At 33.9% G+C, this 21,163-nt stretch overlaps 2 protein-coding genes across 3 annotated transcripts; both read left to right on the plus strand.

Moving 5' to 3' along the window:
• The first annotated feature begins 488 nt into the window (after positions 1 to 488).
• On the plus strand, positions 489 to 7,583 carry LOC130244818 (solute carrier family 22 member 7-like). Its single transcript, XM_056477355.1, has 10 exons — positions 489 to 896; positions 998 to 1,101; positions 2,445 to 2,599; positions 3,157 to 3,325; positions 4,262 to 4,385; positions 4,473 to 4,582; positions 4,667 to 4,881; positions 6,747 to 6,855; positions 6,945 to 7,151; positions 7,502 to 7,583. The coding sequence occupies exons 1-10, from the start codon at positions 489 to 491 to the stop codon at positions 7,581 to 7,583; spliced, it is 1,683 nt and encodes a 560-aa protein (XP_056333330.1).
• A 3,149-nt stretch (positions 7,584 to 10,732) lies between these two features.
• Positions 10,733 to 20,698, plus strand: LOC130244603 (solute carrier family 22 member 7-like). 2 transcript variants are annotated; one of them, XM_056477103.1, is made up of 10 exons: positions 10,733 to 11,140; positions 11,498 to 11,601; positions 11,776 to 11,930; positions 13,552 to 13,720; positions 13,786 to 13,909; positions 13,990 to 14,099; positions 14,184 to 14,398; positions 16,469 to 16,577; positions 17,514 to 17,720; positions 20,560 to 20,698. In XM_056477103.1, exons 1-10 carry the CDS (start codon positions 10,763 to 10,765, stop codon positions 20,651 to 20,653), a joined length of 1,665 nt encoding a protein of 554 aa, XP_056333078.1. In that variant the 5' UTR covers positions 10,733 to 10,762; the 3' UTR covers positions 20,654 to 20,698. The 2 variants fall into 2 exon arrangements, with proteins under 2 accessions (XP_056333078.1, XP_056333079.1); XM_056477104.1 differs by lacking the exon at positions 20,560 to 20,698 and adding an exon at positions 18,035 to 18,148.
• The last annotated feature ends 465 nt before the right edge of the window (positions 20,699 to 21,163 follow it).

Here is a 21,163-nt window from a genome sequence, read left to right on the forward strand (position 1 = left end):
ATAAAGCAATACAGGAGACCTAAATGGCACATATTTGCATCTCAGTTTTGCCTATATGTGGCATATATATGCATATATGCAGCGTATATATTATCATATATGTGCAAATATATTGCATATAGGTTTTATGTAGGCACATATATCCTCATATAGGTTCTTTCCATGTGGGTGACTAATACAACCTTATTGTAATACAACCTTATTGTAAAGTGTTACCAGTGTTGTGATATTTTGACCACTGTTCTTTTTCCAATATCCTATTTACATTTTTATAGTTAATATCATTCTAATACAATAACTTTTGCATTACTAATTACTATCTAAAGATCATAACAATTTTGCTTCTCAATATTGTTGTGGAAAATTTGTCCTCAGGATTTAGAGATTGTAAATGTTGATTTAACATGTCTTTTCAGAATAAAACTATAACAAAACTTTATAAAAACTCCAGTCTTTTAAATGATAGTGTAAATGCCTTCTAATGAACAATGTTTTATTGTCTGAGAATCCAGGTGACAATGAAGTTTGACAATATTCTGGATGAGGCAGATGGCTTTGGCCGATACCAGATTGCACTTGTTATGCTGCTGTTCATGCCTCGCATCACAATCCCGTGTCACTTTCTGCTGAACAACTTCATCGCCGCAATCCCGTCTCATCACTGCGACATCAGCTCTCTGGAAGCCGACGGGGTCTTTGGGAATCTGACTCAGGAGGAGAGACTGACTGTCAGTGTTCCAGCACAGGAAGGGACTCCTGTTTCCTGTCACATGTTCTCTCATCCTCAGTTTCAGCTGCTGATAAACTCCTCCAGCAGCACAGATCTTCCAGTAGTGGAGTGTCAGAATGGATGGCACTTTGATAACAGCACCTTTATCAGCACTCTCGCCACACAGGTAAAGCTTTAAGAAGGTTTATCCAGTAGTTCATTCATATTATTCATACCATTCACATTTTATTTTAACAACCACCCTCTTTATTCCCTTCTTTTTATCAGTTTGATTTAGTTTGTGACAAGAGGGGACTGGCCAAAGCATCAGCCACCATATTTTTTGTGGGTGTCATGTGTGGAGCTGTGTTCTTTGGAGTGCTCTGTGATAAGTAAAGCACCAACAGACTTCATATAACTATTAAGAAACTGGTTAATCACTTTCACCAATAATATTAAATCTTATAAAATAACCATAACAACTTTACTGTTAAGTAAAAAATGTGCTCTTCACACACAGCAGAATCTTGGCAATTTACTGTAAATGTATTTTCTGACTGTCTGGAAACTGCCAGAAAAAAATGCACATTATTTAAAAAAAGTGCCTGTTCAAAGATAATGTTTTCATAGCAATTTACTAGTAATTTCACAGAAAAAAATCTGTATAGCAGCTTTAAACTCTTAGTTGTATGTTTTACAGTATACACTCACCAGCCACTTTATTAGGGACACCTTACTAGTACAGTGTTGGACCTCCTTTTGCCTTCAGAACTGCCTTAATCCTTCATGGCATAGATTCAACAAGGTACTGGAAATATTCCTCCGAGATTTTGGTCCATATTGACATAATAGCATCACGCAATTGCAGCAGATTTGTCGGCTGCACAGCCATGATGTGTATCTCTATTCCACCACATTCCAAAAGTGCTTTATTGGGTTGAGATCTGGTGACTGTGGAGGCCATTTGAATACAGTGAACTCATTGTCATGTTCAAGAAACCAGTCTGAGATGATTCGCACTTTATGACGTGGCGCGTTATCCTGCTGGAAGTAGCCATTAGAAGATGGCTACACTGTGGTCATAAAGGGAAACAATACTCAGGTAGGCTGTGGTGTTGACACGATGCACAGTTGGTACTAATGGGCCCAAAAAGTGTGCCAAGAAAATATCCCCCACACCATTACACCACCACCACGAACCTAAACCGTTGATACAAGGCAGGACTGATCTACAGTATGCATTCATGTTGTTGATGCTAAATTCTGACCCTACCATCCGAATGTCGCAGCAGAAATTGAGGCTCATTAGACCAGGCAACGTTTTTCCAAATTTCTATTGGATATCCGCTTACTGGATATTTTCTCTTTTTCGGACCATTCTCTGTAAACCCTAGGGATGGTTGTGCGTGAAAATCCCAGTAGATCAGCAGTTTCTGAAATAATGTTAAAGTCACTTAAATCACCTTTCTTCCTCATTCTGATGCTTAGTTTGAACTGCAGCAGATCGTCTTGACCATGTCTACATGCCTAAATGCATTGAGTTACTGCCATGTGATTGACTGATTAGAAATTTGCATTAAGGAGCAGTTGGACAGGTGTACTTCATTGTGACTTTAAAACTCTGTTCAGTAGTAGTAATAGTTCTCTATAGAAAGACACAATAGTTTCACTGTAATAGTGGACTGAAAATGGTTCAGTAAATGCAGTATTACTGATTACCTGTGTTGTTTTTTAGGTATGGTCGGAGGAGCATGTTGCTGGTGTCTTATTTGTTTTCCATAGTGTTCAGTGTTACAAGTGCTTTCTCAAGCTCTTACATCATGTTTGCTGCCTTTCGCTTCCTAACTGGTTTAGCACTGACAGGAATCATCAATATATCCATGGTACTCAGTAAGTTACGTTTAAAACTTTCTTTTTTTTGCTCATAATAAATTATATAATGCATTAAGCTCAGTCATGACACTATTGCTTTTAAGGCTGAACTCTTAAGATAAAGGTTCCAGAATACACTTTTCAAAGTGAAGAACCTTCCAGTCAACCCCTTTTTCACTATAAAGAACCTAAAATAATTTTTATGTTAATGATTTTATGTTTTTAAATGTTGTGAATGTGATTAAGAGCAACATTTGAATTGGTTAAATCTCTTGTTAAAGGCATTTAGTTCACCCAAAAAGCAAAATGATATCTTCATTTATCATAACTTAATAACAATCATAACACACCCTTCACTTTTTCCAAGCCTGTAATGACCAAATATTTTGTAAACCAAACAGAGATGATGGTAACCAACAATTCTATAGTATTGTAGTACTATTAAAGTTGGATTACAAATCAAATCAGACAAGTGTTACTATGCACAAGCAATTGCAATGGAATAACTACTGTATGTGTTTAAATATTTGCTAATGTTTTGTGAAACATTTTTGTAACATTTCTAATAAATACAGGTATTGAATGGGTGGACACTAAGCACCGCACATTTATGGGTGTGTTCGGCAGTATGTCCTGGAGTATAGGCAACATGCTGCTGGCTGGTTTCGCCTATATGGTCACTGATTGGAGGCTGCTGATTGTTATTGTCACTGCTCCTCTTCTTCTTGCTACAGCCACCTGGTGGTAAGGAGACGCAACTACATGTTAGTTTTTTAAAGTGAGGGAAAAGTGTGTCTAAAGGGAATAGTAAGTGTTCCTTACAGTCAGGAAAAGTCAGGAAATTCTTTTCTCAGATGGATGATCTGTCTTTTTTATTTCTTCCTCTAACACAGTTAATTCACCATTAATTAAACTTGTGTAGTACTGCCTATAGTACATTGATAAATGCTCATTTACACACATTAGCTTTTACATTTTCCTTCCTTACATTATAACATTTATTTACTTTATCAAAAAGATCTGTCACTTCCGAAAGTAACTGACTTTGTTAACTGTCTCTTTTATTTATTTACATATTTGCATGTTACATAATTTTAAACATTTAAAAAATAATAATTTTTATATTAAAATTAAAGCAAAAAAGAATTGTGCAATTTCTTAAAATAAAATTTAATAATAAAACATTTTTCGTTTTAGAGGTAGTTTTTTTTGTTGTTGATGGCATTAAATCTTTTTTTAAAAGTAGCGTTGTTCATAATTTTGTGAATTTATTATTATTGTTGTTATTATTATTATTATTATTATTATTATTATTATTATTAAAATTACTTCTATTAACTTATACTGAAGGGTTTTCCAACAAACACAGACTTCTTAGAGATTACATATTTTAATTAAATGTTAATTTATTATATAAAATACATACATCCCTTTTCCTTTGGCTTAGTCCCTTTATTCATCAGGGGTCATGAGAGAGAGAGAGAGAGAGAGAGAGAGAGAGAGAGAGAGAGAGAGAGAGAGAGAGAGAGAGAGAGAGAGAGAGAGAGAGAGAGAGAGAGAGAGAGAGAGAGAGAGAGAGAGAGAGAGAGAGAGAGAGAGAGAGAGAGAGAGAGAGAGACAGAGAGAGACATTTACATTGGTATGAAATGTTGAAGGAGATTATTGTTAATATGTTTATAGGTGGATCCCTGAATCAGCACGGTGGCTAATAGCTAATGGAAAGACAGAAACAGCATACAAGTATCTGCACAAATGTGCTACTTTTAACCAGAGAGGAAACTTCACATCTAGAGTCAAGCCAGAGGTAAACAATATCCTTCTTTGTTGTTTGCAATCATTTAAAATGTCTGCAAAAAACATTATAAAAAAGTGTAAATGCTTTCCATCTCAGACTCTGTCCACTGTAGTGACTGTGGATCACCGGGGTCACAGTTACACTTACTTAGACCTACTTAAAACTCCACAGCTGAGGAAACTCACGCTCTTCACCGGCATAGTGTGGTAAGTTTTTATGCATGTGCAACTATAAAGACTGTATTTAGAGAAGCAAAGAACCAACATTCATCCTTTCATTATATACTGTAGGTATGGAGTTGCTTCTACATACTACGGCATCAGCTTAAACATCACAGGCTTTGGACTTGACCCCTACCTGACACACTTCATTTATGCTGCCATAGAGGTGCCAGCGAAAATCCTCATCTACTTCAGCCTCAACAAGGTGGGCCGCAGAAACACTCAGACCGGGACGCTGGTGCTCACAGGATTCTGCATACTCATCAACATAGTCACACCTACAGGTTTGCAGTTCCAACGTGTCATTACAATGTAAAACAAGGCAGTTTTTTAGGCTCAAGTGCATTTTAAATCAGTGCTTCTCCACTCAACAGCTGTTTCACAAGAGAGCTTCTGACATGCAAGAACAAGACCAGCAGGAAGAAACAAATCTAAATGCATATCACAAGATGCTAATTACCATATCATTTGCATTGTTAGTATAACAAAATATATATATGCGTCAGCTTATTTATAGGGTGCACACAGGCAGTTTATGCTTAACAATGACAGTTAACAATACATTTAAAGTTAACAAACCTTTATTTTTTGTTTTCACAGCTTAATTTAGTAGCTTAATTTAGTTAACATAACTTGATTTTTCTGGTTCCCGGAACTCTATCTCACTATAAAAAAGCACTTAGTTCCACACAATAAATTTGTGTTGGGACAACTTGAAGGAGTTAAGTTAACAGTAAAAGCATTTAAGTAAAATAAAAAAAAATTTCCTCCCAAAAAAAACGAAATATTTAAAGAACTCAAGAATTTCAGCTCATTTTAAATAAGTAGTTTGAATAAACAGTCAACATATTTTTTAAGTGTACTTATATTACCACTTAATTATCACAACTTATGTTTTCTAGTTATTACAACCAAAGTCCCTTTAAGGCATGTCATTTCACGGCTATCTTTGAAATGCCTCTCGTGCAGTATGCTCAGGCATTCTGTCTGAATAGGGAAACATCAAATTCTCCAAAACAGCTTACCAAGCTTATGATTACATTACATATTTGGAATCACCAATAATATTAAACAACATCTGTCTCATAAGTTTCGTTTCTAAATGTTTGAATGAAACAAAATTGGCATTTTTTTCAGGTTGCCCAAGCTAATGTGCATGCGCACTCGAAAAGAACGAGATCATGACACCAACATCATTCATGACCGTGTTACACATTATCATAATCTGAATAATGCTCCATCAGATCGTGCTGGTCTTCAGAAGTAATTTACAACTTGGTCTTGATGACAAATCTCCTCCAGAAATGACAGCGACTCTTTGTGACTGTACTTTGTGTACTGTCATACAGATTACAAAACCAAAAAACTTTTGTTTTCAAGTGTAGTTGGTTCATTTAAAAGTACAGATCTTAAGCTTTATGTGGATATATTTCTAATGTCTGTGAAGCAAGTATTCACTGAGATTCCAGTGTGTCATAAAAGCACAGGTCTGGTCCAAGTTTCTCTGGAGAAAGGTCAGTTTATAGTGATCGATGATTGGCTCCTGTACTAGTAGGAAGGGCTTCATTCACCATATTGACCATTACACTTTTCCCCATTCAAAACTATACGAGTGACACGTCTGGTGTATTATAGAGTCTTTTTCACAACTTAATTGTTGTAGTTTAATAGCAAAAGTGTTTTATTTTAGTTTTAAGAAGACCTTTTTTCATTCTTACAACTTATATTTTCTCATTCTCATTATAATAAATGCTGTTTTGTAACTAACAGAGAATCTGAGAGGGGTCTGGATGCAGACCTGGTGCAGTGCAATCTGAGCTGCATCCAATGCTTTTTAATGCGCTCACCTAACCCCACCCCTAACCCTACCCGTGACAGGTAGGTCACTCAGATGACGTCACTCGCTCCGTTGAGTGCATTGTGTCTGACATTGCATCGCTGAGTGATGCAATCTAAGCTTGCATCATAAAGGCTGCATCCAGATACTACTGGAGAATCTACACTGTTAAAAGATTGATTCATGAATAATTCAACAGTTTCCAGTATTTTGTGATTCATGGTTGTTTTATTTCAATTGTATCACATAGGACATCAAAAGGAAATCTGATTTTCTCTGCCCTCTTCTGTGTGAATGTGTCTTTGTGCTTAGAATACTGGACATTTCGGACGGTAATTGCAGTGTTAGGGAAAGGACTTTCAGAGGCTTCGTTCACGACGGTGATTCTGTACACCACTGAGCTCTATCCTACAGTCATGAGGTCAGCATCTGATGCTGTATGTCCTATTTCAAATGATTAACTCAATTGATGTTGGACATGCTTATGTCATTTGTCTTTCACATTGATAGGCAGAATGGTCTTGGCTTCACCAATTTTATGGCACGTATGGGAGCATCCATTTCTCCTCTTATCATGCTCCTAGAAGACGTTTGGACGCCTCTCCCTGAGGTCATTTTCTGCTCGATGGCCATTTTTTCTGGTGTCATTGCATTGCTTCTCCCTGAAACCAACTATGCAAGTCTGCCAGAAACTGTAGAAGATATTGAGGAAATGAGGTATAAGAAGTTATTTTAGAGTACATTTTATGATACAAGAGAAAGAACCTTTTTTAGCTGTTTTTGTCTGTATGTTTTTCATTCTCTGCACTGTAAAAAATCCTGGTTGCCTTAAATTGAAACAAATTAGCTTTATGAGTCCATTGAACTCATATTATGTTAAAATGACTTAAAACTGCTTCGTAACTTATCAAATTAAGTTAGAACATTAGAAACTTAGATTAATAAGTAACAATGAACTAAAAACATATGCTGTTGATCTAATTGATCATATAATATTTTACAGTGTGGTATTGAATGTGGTTTGTCTGTTTGTTTATTAATTTTTCATTATTGTGTTCCTTTTGTAGGAAGAAACCTGTCTATTTCACCAAAAAGGATCAAAGTGCCATCTCTTTAAAGTTGCCCCTCACAGCAGACACAACACAATAATGCGATAAAGACAAGCTGCCGTTTTCTCATAAGCTGTACTTGACATCAATAACCAGTAAAATGAATGATAGTACAGACTGTCTTACTTGCTTTCTTACCTGTAGGATTAAAGAAATGTCATCAGTGCAACTTTTAAAATGGTTGTTCTGGTTCTCCTTGATTCTGACTGGCTGATCCATTTCAAATCCCTGTTGTAGTTTTGTCTACAGCAATCGCTTTTCACTTAAGGAATGCACTCTTTCATCCAATACTGGTGATGAGTTGATATCCACACATTTCGGTAACTTAAAGTGCAGAAAATAAATAGTTTTAACGTTTTTAGTTTCAGGTATTTTACTTGTACACTGTGTCTGATTTAAAGTATAAAAGAACAGCCAGAGATAATAAGGTACTGTATGTGTGTGAAGAAATATCAAATAGGCCCATTTATCATAAAATTAAAAAAATGGAAACAGGTGGGAACAGTTATACAGAGCTATGTAGTAAATATTGTACTTTTTTGAAAGTACCTACTCGTGTACATAGAATATTAAAATGATTTATTAGACATTTGAGTGCATATTGCTTATAGTGCGTCATTTGTGACACAACATTTTAATTTTAATTTTTTTTATTTTAGTCATTAACATTCTATCATCCTGCATGAAAAATGCTACAGTAATGTATTATAAATACAGTGTTTTTGAACCATACTATATAAATTACTTCAACATTTTGTGGTAATTTTATAGTTGTTGTGTACTAAAACAATTAGTAATATAAGCATATTACTCGATACTGTATGTTTTCTATAACTACAGGCACCATTATGCACATAGTTTGTTGTATGCAACAGTATATTTTACAGTTTATCAATATACAATAGTTGATAGTGTATAGTATGCTGTAAAATTGTAAAATTAAACTGTAAAATTAGCAAAAAGTTGTAAATACTATGATGTATACAGTATAATTAACTTTACTGTAGTTTTTTTTTTACTATAGTATTTTTCATGTGCTTTGTATAATCAAAGGATAGCATTCAGTGATTAAAGTTGAATTCTTAGTTAAGTCAATAATAATCAATAATTGTTTACAAATGTTTAGTTAATCTCTCCTTTTAAAGTGAGCATACAGCACCATGGACAGCACCCATTCAGACCAGTAGTAGTATGTGGGCTGTGTGTTCCCTGGACAGCTTAATATTTCCCTTAGTCTGACCTCTGTTAATAAGATGTGGAGGTGTCAACAATCTACAACCTGAGGCCTATTCAGCAACTGCCACCAAAAACAAGAATAATGGCAGTTACTGAACCATGAGCAAGCAAAACACACACAGTTGCAATTGTCAGAATTATTAGCTCTCATGTAAAGTTTTTATTATTTAAAAAAATGTTTCCTGACTGCTGTTCAAAACATTTTTAAACACAATTGTTTTATTTACTGATATTAAATTGCTAATTCATTTTGTCTTTGTCAGGGTGACAGTAAATAAAGGCTTAACTAGGTTAATAAGGTTAGCTATAGGCAAATTATTAGATGACAAGTGGTTTTTCTGTTACCAATCAAAAATAAAATTATTAAGGGGACTAATAACATTGACCCTAAAATCATCTAAAATTAACTGGCATGGTGTGAAATAAGTGTTTCCCTTTTAAAAAGCTTTGATTAAAGTTTGATGGACCTGAACATAACAGATTTCAGTTGCTACATGTACAGCCCTCCTAATAATGATACTATGCTGTAGAACCTTTAGATGGCAGTAAAAACAGATTGTGGTGAAAGAACTAAGGAATATGTAAGGAATTTAAGGAATATGTGACTTAACTAATCGTCTCTTTGCAGGCCTAGTGCTGTCAAGTTGCATCACAGCAGATGACTGTGCAAAGCTTTGAGCAAAGTTCAAAACTGTCAGTAAAGAAAAATATTCTCTTCATCAAAGAAATGTGAAAGCATCTTTTTCTTTTTTTACAAAAATATTAAGCAGCACAACTATATTAAACATTGATAAAAATAAGAAATGATTAGTGCCAAATTAGCATAGAAAAATTATTTCTGAAGGATTTTATAATCGATACTGAAGAAATGGCTATAAAATACATTTTGCAACACTTTCAATTAGAAAACTATTCTTTCAAATTTTAACTCATAACAAAACCACCATCTTAACATGACCAAAATTGTATTTCACATAATATAATATAATATAATATAATATAATATAATATAATATAATATAATATAATATAATATAATATAATATAATATAATATAATATAATATAATATAATATAATATAATATAATGGGTGTCATGGTGGCGCAGTGCGTAGCACGATCGCCTGACAGCAGGAAGGTGGTTTTTTCTGTGTGGAGTTTGCATGCTCTCCCTGTGTTGGCGTTGGTTTCCTTCGGGTGCTCCGGTTTACCCCACAAGTTCAAAGACATGGTACAGGTGAATTGGGAAGGCTAAATTGTCCATAGTGTATGTGTGTGAATGAGTGTGCTTGGATGTTTCCCAGTGATGGGTTGCAGCTGGAAGGGCATCAGCTGGGTAAAACATATGCTGGATAAGTTGGTGATTCATTCCACTGTGGCAACCGTAGATTAATAAAGGGACTAAGCCGAAAATAAAATAAATGTATATATAATATAATATAATATAATATAATATAATATAATATAATATAATATAATATAATATAATATAATATAATATAATAGTCTGCCTTTGCCCTCAGTTTGACTATACATTGTCCAACACTGCTGTCAATTATTTAACAGTAAGAAATTCATTCAAAAGTCTAGTAAATTAACAGTCCCTCCACTATGGTTTAAACATTGTGTTAGATGTTAATTTACTAGAGGAAAACACTAATGTACTGTACAATCTGTGAGTTCGAACTATCCATGTCTGTTTGTAAATTATATCACCTCTTTGCTTCAGTATGTTTTTGTAAGTTACATAAAGTTAAAAAAAACAAACAAACATAAAAACATTACCTTTATGTGTACTGAATGTGTTTGTGTATGTTTGTGAAAAAGAGATGAAGAAAAATGGGTATGAATGTCTTTTATAGCAGTACATGAGAGGTTAATGATCTACATCACAGCAGTGGATGTCCAAGTTTGGAGAAGCTCAAGTCCATATTGCCCTCATTGCTGCTTCTGCAGTCGCATCAGAGGAATTGATCAGCAAACATGAAGTTTGAGAACTTGTTGGCTGAGGTTGGAGGGTTTGGAAAATACCAGTTCAGCCTCATGGCTCTTTTGGTGATTCCACGGGTAACGCTGCCATGTCACTTTCTGCTGAACAACTTCATCGCCGCCATCCCGTCTCATCACTGCGACATCAGCTCTCTGGATGGTGATGGCATCTTTGGGAACCTGACTCGGGAGGAGAGACTGACTATCAGTGTTCCAGCACAGGACGATGGGACACCTTCTTCCTGTCAAATGTTCTCTCATCCTCAGTTTCAGCTGCTGATAAACTCCTCCAGCAGCACAGATCTTCCAGTAGTGGGGTGTCATGTATGGCACTTTGATAACAGCACCTTTAAATCAACTTTGGCTACTGAGGTAAATCACTTTATTCACTTTACTTTAATTTTTATACATAACTGGATGCTGTATAAAATGTTTAATGTGTTCTCCACAGTCTTTAAAAACCTGTTGGTTTTAACATTTTGGCAAATTTATTTAGGGGATGTATTTCCATTAAATTTAGATTGATTGATTGATTAATTGATTGATTGATTCATCCATTCATTTTTGACCAATGGCCATTCAGAGCATTTAATCCCCCTTTGTAATGTGTGTAGTGTACTTTAACCATAAAACAGTTTGTAATTCTGGCTTGTGTGTTGTGTCTAATTCAGATCATTACTGTTAATCATGGATAAAAAAAAAATCTTTCTGATATGTCTCTTCTCTCAGTTTGACTTGGTGTGCAACAAGAGAGGTCTGAATAAAGCCACAGCGACCATCTTTTTTGCTGGGGTGATGATTGGAGCGGCCATCTTTGGGTGGTTGACTGACAGGTGAGACCTCAAGAGATGACGGAAATAGCAATGAATGACCACAAAATCATAATCTGTGATTATACCAAGTTTGGCTAATTGAAAATGTAACTTGTTCTTAAAACTCTATTTTGTTAGCTATCTAACAATGCACAAACAGTATTCTCCCATTGGATGTGTTTTTGTTAATTTCAGGTTTGGTAGGAAACGAATGCTGATGTTGGCTTACCTGATATCCATTACATTTGGGGTGGCCAGTGCCTTCTCTCAGTCCTTCATCATGTTTGCAATTATGAGGTTCTTTACTGGAATGGGACTTACAGGCATCAGCATCATCTCCATTGTCCTGTGTAAGTGCTTTCTGAAATGCCTGGACCTAGGCGATTGATTAATTCATATGTATTTTATAATTAATATGTTTAGTTCACTGTATTTATTTGCAATAACTTACAGTCATTGTGGTCAAAATATAAATAGTTTGTCAGAAACACTAAAAGTGTCAAAGACTGAACACAAAGGGTTTTAATTCTTATTTTAAACTGTGTTTAATTAATTGTGTAAATTGTGTTTAAATTGTGGCTTTTAATCCATCTTTTTTAATAGCAAAAAAACTCATTACCCACAAAGTTGTACACAAAATTCCACCAATCAGAGACATACAGCACAGATATTTAGCTCCTCCCACTTATGTTAACCACCCTTACACAATTAACTGGTAGTGAAAGGTTAATGTGACTATTTTCAATTTCATAAGGTTCCTTTTACAGTATCGATGTTGTAATGTAATTAAAATATAATAAGTTATTAGACTTAAGCATTCATTTAGGTGTTAAAGCCATACTTGCCAACATTGGTGTTAGTAACTGTACTATATACTGGTTTTTGGGTGGCTCCTGTGATCCGGTGGTGTTACAGACTGTATACCAAAAAGCTGAGGACCAGGGGTGAAGTGAAATTACAGGCTTTTTCTAGGAGAAATAGCAAAATGGCAGGGTGGCGGGAGATGAAATACGTTAGACTCCCAGAAAAAACAGGAGTGATGGCAGGTATGGTCAAACGTAAAACAAGATGAAAAGCCGTTTAAACACAAGCGTCGTCAAGAGCAGCAGGTGAGCGCAGAAACTCCATTGAAAATATTGTGGTAAAACAACTGTCCATATTTTAAAGACATGTCGTGAAACAATGAAAGTGAATGCAGTGCTTCCTGTACATTCTGTATTGTAAATTAATTTAAAAAAGAAAACAGACTTTAAATGTGACAATTTTGTAACGACACAACTAGGTATGCTCTGATCGATTGTCCGAAGATCGGTATCGGCCTATAATCACATTTAATGACTCGATCGGTAGTCACCAATCTTGCCGATCTAAAATATATACAGATGCGGTGCAACCTATTTATACAGCCTATTGGCGCAACTCGCATGACTAATGGTCTCTTTGTTGCAAGTGCAACCATTTTATTTGAAAATATTTGAATGGTCTTGCATGTATTTAGGCCTTTTTACATATAGCAACTAAACGTTATGTGTTTTTGACAATATTGCAAGTTCACTAAAAGCTGACTGTAATTATTAGATAAATAAAACTGAAAAACATTTTTTTTTCTTGAATATTTAATAATATAACTTCTTGTAATTTACTTATTGCAATAAACAGTAGTTTATAGGCATATTTCCTTTCAGTAAAAACTTTTTAAAACATTTTAAAAACATTTCAACTTCTTATCGGAAGAATCAGTACTCGGTATCGGACGATCACCATGACAAGGAATTGGTACTCAGTATCGGCTGCAAAAATCCTGATTGGGGCATGCCTAGACACAACAGTTCACCGAAAATGCTTGAACTGGGTTGCTCAAAATTAAAAGTCCCTCTGCATATATGCTATTAAGTCAGTTTCCCTTTACTTGCAGAAATTCCCACTTATACTATAAGTTTATTTGAAATCATACACATTATTTTTCCTCAGGCATAGAATGGGCGGATATTGGACACAGGACGATTGCTGGTGTTATGATCAGTCTGGACTGGTCCATCAGCTGTATGATATTATCAGGCGTTGCTTATCTTGTGAATGACTGGAGGGCTCTGATTCTCACAGTAACCGCTCCAATTGCACTGGCTATGATCACATGGAGGTAAGATGTAACTATGATATGTGGATGTCCAATTTTCCCAACTCAATAACTACCCTGTCTTCTAGGTGGCTCCCAGAGTCAGCACGATGGCTAATAGCCAATGGAAAACTGGAAGAGGCTCATTTTTATATTAGCAAATGTGCCTCAGTCAATAATAGACAACACAACCTCAGAGATATCAAACCAGAGGTAAATATTCAACATACAACACTAAGAAAAAGATAAGGTTTTCTGCATTTTCCTAATGCTTTGAAAGTATGTCCTTTCAGACGCTCGCTAATGTTATAATAGCTGACAGAGGTGACAGGACATATTCGTATCTGGATCTTGTGAGGTCTTCAAAGATGCGGAAACTGGCTCTGCTTACAGGAATCACCTGGTGGGAATGTTTTGTCGAGTTTATGATCATTAAGTCTTCAAATTCAGCTCTGAATAATGTAGCTTACTCTTTTGTTTTTATCAGGTTTGGAGTGGCATTTACTTACTACGGCATCAGTTTTAACATCAGTGACTTTGGCCTGAACCTCTACCTGACTCAGTTTATTTACGCTGCCATAGAGCTGCCATCAAAACTGGTTGCATATGTGTGTCTTGATAAACTGGGTCGGAGATACAGTCAGGTGGGAACGATGATTACAACAGGGGTCTGCATTGGCATCACGGTCCTCATTCCTAGAGGTAAATGATGGAGAATGTCCATTAGGGGCTTTCACAATGGAGGAACTTTATCACAGCTTCTAGAACTATTGAAGGAAGTACCCACACAAACTGGGCATGATTTTAGTTCTTGTAACATCATTTGACGGAGCTAAATTAGCTCCTACTTCAGAACAGGTTCTAATCCAGCACAATAGGAGCTACTTTGCAAATACGCCATACAAAATACCGACTGTGAATATCAATACAGAATGCTTGCAACATTTACACGTGGCCTTTGTTTTGCTTGAGCTATTTTTCAACATTGATGATTTGTCAAAGGGTGTTTTAGTTGCAGAACTTAGGGATTGTTCATCAAAAATTTTAACATGACAGTTATTAACTTACCCTCAGACCACTGAAAATGGTTTTCAACTGAATATGTGGTTCTTTGGGATTCATATAATGCACTTCAATGGTCATGCGCTTCTGAGATAAAACAAAAAATAGTGTTAAAATGTATTATTATTTACAATATTCTTAGCTTTAATCAATCATATGCACAAGCTTCCGGTTGATTGATGATGTATGCGCAGAGCACACTTAGGTGTGAGCTGACAAGAGAATGAAGGAATGTTTTTGTCTAAATGGTCCTGACATACGAATATCAAAGATGCTATAATTAAAGATTGTATTAAAATAAAAGATGCTATAAAGACTCTGTTTTGATAAATGAACTAATATCTAAAAGTAACTGAAAGCTTGCACATACTGTACATCATGCGACTGAAGGCTTGCCCTCACTACACTTTTGGATTAAAGCTAATAATATTATATATAATGTTACACCTCTTGCACAGACCAATTGTATCACTTCAAAATACCTCAGTGTATCATCAGGAGCCAAAAAGATCAATTTAGACATTTTTAATCTCAAAAACAGGTGACCATTTGACCAGTTACCACATGTCCAGCTAAAAATCTTCACTAATCTTCTACTGAAGAATAAAGTCACCTACAATCTTCAGTGGATTGAGGGTGAGTAAATAACTGTATAATTTCATTTTTTAATGAACTATCCTACTGAACACCCACATTCCTTCTCCATTATCACAAAACCCTTGACACAATGAAGACACAATCAGCTCCATAGTAGTGATCTTGCATCATTTATAATAACTATACAACAAGAAATATGGTCTAGGTGTGAAATTAGTTGTCAGGGAACCAGTTTACAGTGTGTTTCTGTAAATACTCAGTGTTAAAGCCCCTAACAGGTTTTGAGAACTACAAGCTTTTAAAACGTCTTGGTGGATTATCTGTTCTTGCTTTCTCAAGCTAAAAATCTGTTTTACTTAGTTTATTCAGTTACAGAAAACCTTTTATATGATGCTGTGATAATGTGTAATTTCATTGAATTTAATATGTAAATGTTTTGTGTTTACACGTTAGTCATTTATTATAACATCACTGCAATGTGTCTGGCTTTTCAGTTTATTTACATAAATGAACAATAATTAATGAGAATGCCACAGTCCTAACAGACTGAAAAAGTCATTCATTGTGATATCACAGACAGGAGTTTTTTTATTTCTAAAGGATTTTATGATGTTAAATTCATGTGTCAAGTTAAAGTTAAAGTTTTTTTTAATGGCTTCACCTCATCCCAATGTAAAATGCAAATCCAACTATTAGTGGGATATTTATGAATGGATTCTCTCACATTGTTGTAGGTTAAACAACCCCTGCTGATTACACAAACTTCAAAAATATTTGCAATTCTCACAATTGTGAGTATATATTTCTAATCTTTGAATTTATTCCTCACAATCACAGAGCTTTTCCCCTTAAAACCGTTATCTATAAACTCCTAAAACTTCCTTTTATTTGATCTCAAAATAGACTTCTAAATGATGTCCTAAAAACACCACCTGGCACTTTTCAAAAGTAGCTGCATACATTTTTAATAAACTACATTTAATACAAAAGCTTTTTTTAGTTTTTAGTTATATTATAGTGACACATTTAGCTTATGTATTTTATAGCTCGAGTGATATAAATTTTTTCATAGCACATACGTTTTTTTCTGTCTTGTTCTGTGTTTGTCTCTAGTTTTGTGGGTGCCTCGTACCATCATCGCCGTACTGGGTAAAGGATTCTCAGAGGCCTCTTTTACATGTGTTTATCTATATACCACTGAACTCTACCCGACTGTATTACGGTCAGTTGTTCATCATTTATACATTTCATTTCATTTATATCTTGCATATATATAAATTTCACATATATAATATAATAGCAGTTTATGCCTTAATTTACCTTTAAACCGAATTTGCGAGAGATATAAATAATTTCAGGCTTTACTATAATATTAATGTTTCATTGAGGCTGATTTTATATAATCAAATATACAGTGAAATCTGTTAAATTGTGAAATATTTTTACAATTTTAAATAACTAATTGAATTTAGAATCCAATTGAATTATTTTTTGCAATTCAAATCTGAATTATCATCATTACACTAGTCTGATGATCCTTCACAAATCATTATAAAATGATGATTTGCTTTTATATTTTGATCAGTTATTATTGGTACAATATCTCTAATAATTTTTTGTACAACTATTAGTGTTGATTTCTTGTTTAATAGTATTGTGGAAAATCAACTTACGAAAAAAAAAAACCTTTTTTTTATTAAAAATGAACTTTTTTTATAAAAAAAAGTTCAAAATAACATTTATTTGCAATCTTTTTTACATTATAAATGTATTTACTTTCACTCTTGAACAAACTATTTATTGTGATGACTAAAAGTAAATACAATTATACTTTTGAATAGTACTGTATCTGTTTCCTATACCTACATCATCAAAAACAACAACAATAATAATAAAATTACTTTTTAAATTAATATTCAGCGTTAAACCACAAAAAAAATAATAATTAACTGATATTTAATATTTTTTGTGGTTTAACGCTGAACAGTTTTTCCTATAGCTGTATTAAAAAATGTCTGCCTTTGTGTGTAGAATAAGCTGAATTGCAAACTGAATGTTGATATAGTGAAATTAATTAAAAAATAATGTTGGTTCAGCAAAGGAATATTTATGCATGTATATTATATGTATGAATATGTATGTACTTTTTTGAAAACAGGCAGAATGGATTAGGCTACAGCTCGTTCATTGGTCGTGTGGGTGTGTCTCTCGCTCCTCTCGTGAGTCTCCTGGATGAGGTCTGGCCCTCTCTGCCGCAGGTCTTGTTTTGCTCTGTTGCCATCGTCGCAGGCCTGCTTGCGTTTCTGCTTCCTGAGACCCACAATGTGCGGCTTCCTGAGACTATTGAGGACATTGAGAAAACTAGGTGAATGATGACTCAATATACTACACTGTAAAAAAATGTAATTACAAAAACTCATGACAACAAATGTTTTTGTTACTTTAACTTAATTTAATAAGTTAATCAGGGTTCAATTTTTTTTTTGTAGCTATACAAAGTTTAACAAAATATTTTTTTAGTCAGTTTGACTGGTTTAAGTTGAGATGACTACAAAAGTTCGACTAAAGAAAATGAAGGCAGGAAGAATTTTTACATAGAAATTCATTCTATTTTTATTAAACATTAAATTAATTTTATATTAAATCAAATATTTTTCTATTTTATATGTTTTTATCCAGGAAAAGATCAATTTGTTCACAACTCGAATATCAGCCTGGATTGGAGGCATTTAAGGAGACAAAATGAATTTGACTTGAGAAGAAAATGATAATAAAAGACTTTATTCGTCATTGTATTGTCTTGGTATTAAATTTGATAAATCATTTGTGTATTGCTTTTGTAAAATATCTTATTCATTACTATAAGTTTGAAATATATTCAAATATAATTATATCATCTATACATCACAGATGTATTACAGTTTTTTACAATGGCTATGACAGTTTTTAACACATTTAACAAGTTTCCTAAACTCTTAACACGGTTAGCACAACATTCGTCTTTGTAGGCTATACAATTAACACATTTCTTGTTGCTTTGACACAAAATACATCCAGTTAACGCCAATTTAAAATGCTTGAACTTCTTTTACACAAACTCAACCAGGAACAAAACAATGTAACTTCACAGTCAAATTTACAAATGCTTTAACACGGTAAGTCAGAACAGATAACATCATGTTCTAAACAGAACTTATATAGGCTAAAGTCAAAGTGAACTGCTGTTCATATTGTGAATTGAAACACAAATAAATTCCCTATTTTTTATTTCATTGTCAATAAGAAACAGTTTATTACAGTTATGTATGTATGTATGTATACAGTATATATATATATATATATATATATATATATAAATCACAGCTAATTCCCAGCTAGAAAACACACTCATACACACTCACACTCAATCACATGATCATATGTTCTAAAAGAGAACTTTTCAGGTTTTTTAAAAGGAACAGTAAGTGCATCAAAGAACTCCGTCACCAATACGTCCAGGTAAGTTTATGCAATATAGTCATTACTGTACTATACACATTGTGTTTTGCAGTAAACTACTCTATAAACCTGGAGTTCATAAGTACATACAGTAGATATACTTTACAGTACAGCATTTACACACACTGTGTCTAATTACTTTCAGAGAGACATGAGTTTACAATGTGTGATTTTGAGCATAAAAATTAAGCGTTTTGCCAATTGTGTGTTTTAGGTGTGTTTCTGTGTTAAGAGTTTAGAAAACTTATTAAATATATTGAAAAAACTGTCATAGTCATTGTAAAAAAACTGTAATTATATGCTAAGATCATTGTTAACCTTTTTAATATTTGTTTTCTTTTGAATGCAAATGTCAAATAAAAGTGTTATTGATTTAAATTATCTGTTTAGTTTTATTTATGATTCAAAATGAGAGTAATCCACCAATTATTGCTCTTCTATATAAAGTTAGACCATTGGAATTGTGTCATCTAAAAATTAACATAAACATCCCATGTTTATTATTTTGAACAGAACAAAAGACAAAAGTTCTCCAAATTACAATAGTTTTATTTTATTAAGAATTTAAGAACGACTCAAACTCAACTATAATCCAAAAAAAAAAAGAGAATAAGAGATTTTTTTAAATAAATGTATAATAACACTGACAAAAATCATTCATTGGATTTATTATATTATATATTTTTAAGGCAAACAATATATATGTACTGAATTTAAACAAACAAAATAAATTTAGTAATGTTCTTCTTCATTTACAAAAAATTGTAAATCCAATGAATAATTTTTTTCAGTGCAGTGGTACTGACAAAATCAATGTTATTTACAGTTTTTTACAATGGCTATGACAGTTTTTTCAATACATTTAACAAGTTTCCTAAACTCTTAACACGGTTAGCAAAACATCTGTCTTTGTAGGCTATACAATTAACACATTTCTTGTTGCTTTGACACAAAATGCATCCAGTTAACGCCAATTTAAAATGCTTGAACTTCTTTTACACACAAACTCAACCAGGAACAAAACAATGTAACTTTACAGTCAAATTTACAAATGCTTTAACACGGTAAGTCAGAACAGATAACATCATGTTCTAAACAGAACTTATATAGGCTAAAGTCAAAGTGAGTAGCTGTTCATATTGTGAACTGAAACACAAATATATTCCCTGTATTATATTCCATTGCCACACTCATGTGTTGAGGTTTTTCCAATCACATGATCATATGTTCTAAAAGAGGACTTTTGAGGTTTTTTAAAAGGAACAGTAAGCGCATCAAAGACCTCCATCACCAATACGTCCTGGTAAGGTTATGCAATACAGTCATTACTGTACTATACACAGTGTGTTTTGCCAACACAATCTCACGGCAATTTGTAACTTTTTGATTTAGTGACTAATTCGTATTAATTCGGACGATCTAATTCGTACATTTTCGTACGACTTGCTCATCCCCCAATGACGGTTGGGTTTAGGGGTGGGGTTAGGTGCCACGCCTCCTTTTTAAAATTGTACAATTTCATATGACTGAACTCGTACGAATTTGTACGAATTAGCCACTAAACTGACAAAACGTAAAATACTTACGTTTTCTCATGAGATCAGTAAACTACTCTATAAACCTGGAGTTCATTAGTACATACAGTAGATATACAGTACAGTACAGCATTTACATGCACTGTGTCTAATTAACTGTGTCTTTTAAAGAGTCATGGAGTTGGAGGCCAATCAAGTCCCACATGAAATTATCTATGTTGAAGAGGTCTGCTTCAATTTGGCGAAAAGGCATCGCCGTGGGTGAAACATAATAGGCCAAAGGGCCACAGTTACCGTGCTGGGCCAGAGAAGAAGAAGCAGGGCAAATGCAGAAGACTGGGCGGAATAGAAGATTACTTCTTTTTTTATATATATATAATTGCAGTGCTTTTTCTGTTTGTATATCTTGCAGTGATGTCCTTTTGCAAATAAAGTCTGTACTGCTGAAATTCTATGTCTGTATTTTTTTTTTTAAAATAAACTGTATTTTATAAAAGCAATTTTTTCCCCCTTAATTTTTTGTATTGAATTTCTGCAGCATAAGACCCATCAACTAAACCCAACAAAACAAAACTGTAGAGACTTTAAATATAAGGGCAGACCTGACACACGCGTAAAATAATGCAGTTTCTGTCATTTTGGCTGATGATAGTGTTTTTTTGTCAATGTGTTCTGATTGACAAAATGATTCTGTTTGAAGAGAACAAGTGTTAGTGTTTTGAACAATTATTTCATTTTGAAACATGTTTGCAGTGTTTTGTTGGACATGGTGTAT

This window comes from Danio aesculapii, chromosome 17, assembly GCF_903798145.1.
Source record: "Danio aesculapii chromosome 17, fDanAes4.1, whole genome shotgun sequence".
Lineage (NCBI taxonomy): Eukaryota > Metazoa > Chordata > Actinopteri > Cypriniformes > Danionidae > Danio > Danio aesculapii.

Excerpts from the sequence above, each read along its gene's own strand:
- LOC130244818 (XM_056477355.1), top strand. The coding sequence starts at position 489 with ATGTTTTATTGTCTGAGAATCCAGGTGACAATGAAGTTTGACAATATT. Across the intron at positions 4,386-4,472 it reads CATCTAGAGTCAAGCCAGAG|ACTCTGTCCACTGTAGTGAC; the intron begins GTAAACAATATC and ends TTTCCATCTCAG. Across the intron at positions 4,583-4,666 it reads CTCTTCACCGGCATAGTGTG|GTATGGAGTTGCTTCTACAT; the intron begins GTAAGTTTTTAT and ends TATATACTGTAG.
- LOC130244603 (XM_056477103.1), top strand. The coding sequence starts at position 10,763 with ATGAAGTTTGAGAACTTGTTGGCTGAGGTTGGAGGGTTTGGAAAATAC. Across the intron at positions 13,721-13,785 it reads CTGGCTATGATCACATGGAG|GTGGCTCCCAGAGTCAGCAC; the intron begins GTAAGATGTAAC and ends CCTGTCTTCTAG. Across the intron at positions 14,100-14,183 it reads CTGCTTACAGGAATCACCTG|GTTTGGAGTGGCATTTACTT; the intron begins GTGGGAATGTTT and ends TGTTTTTATCAG.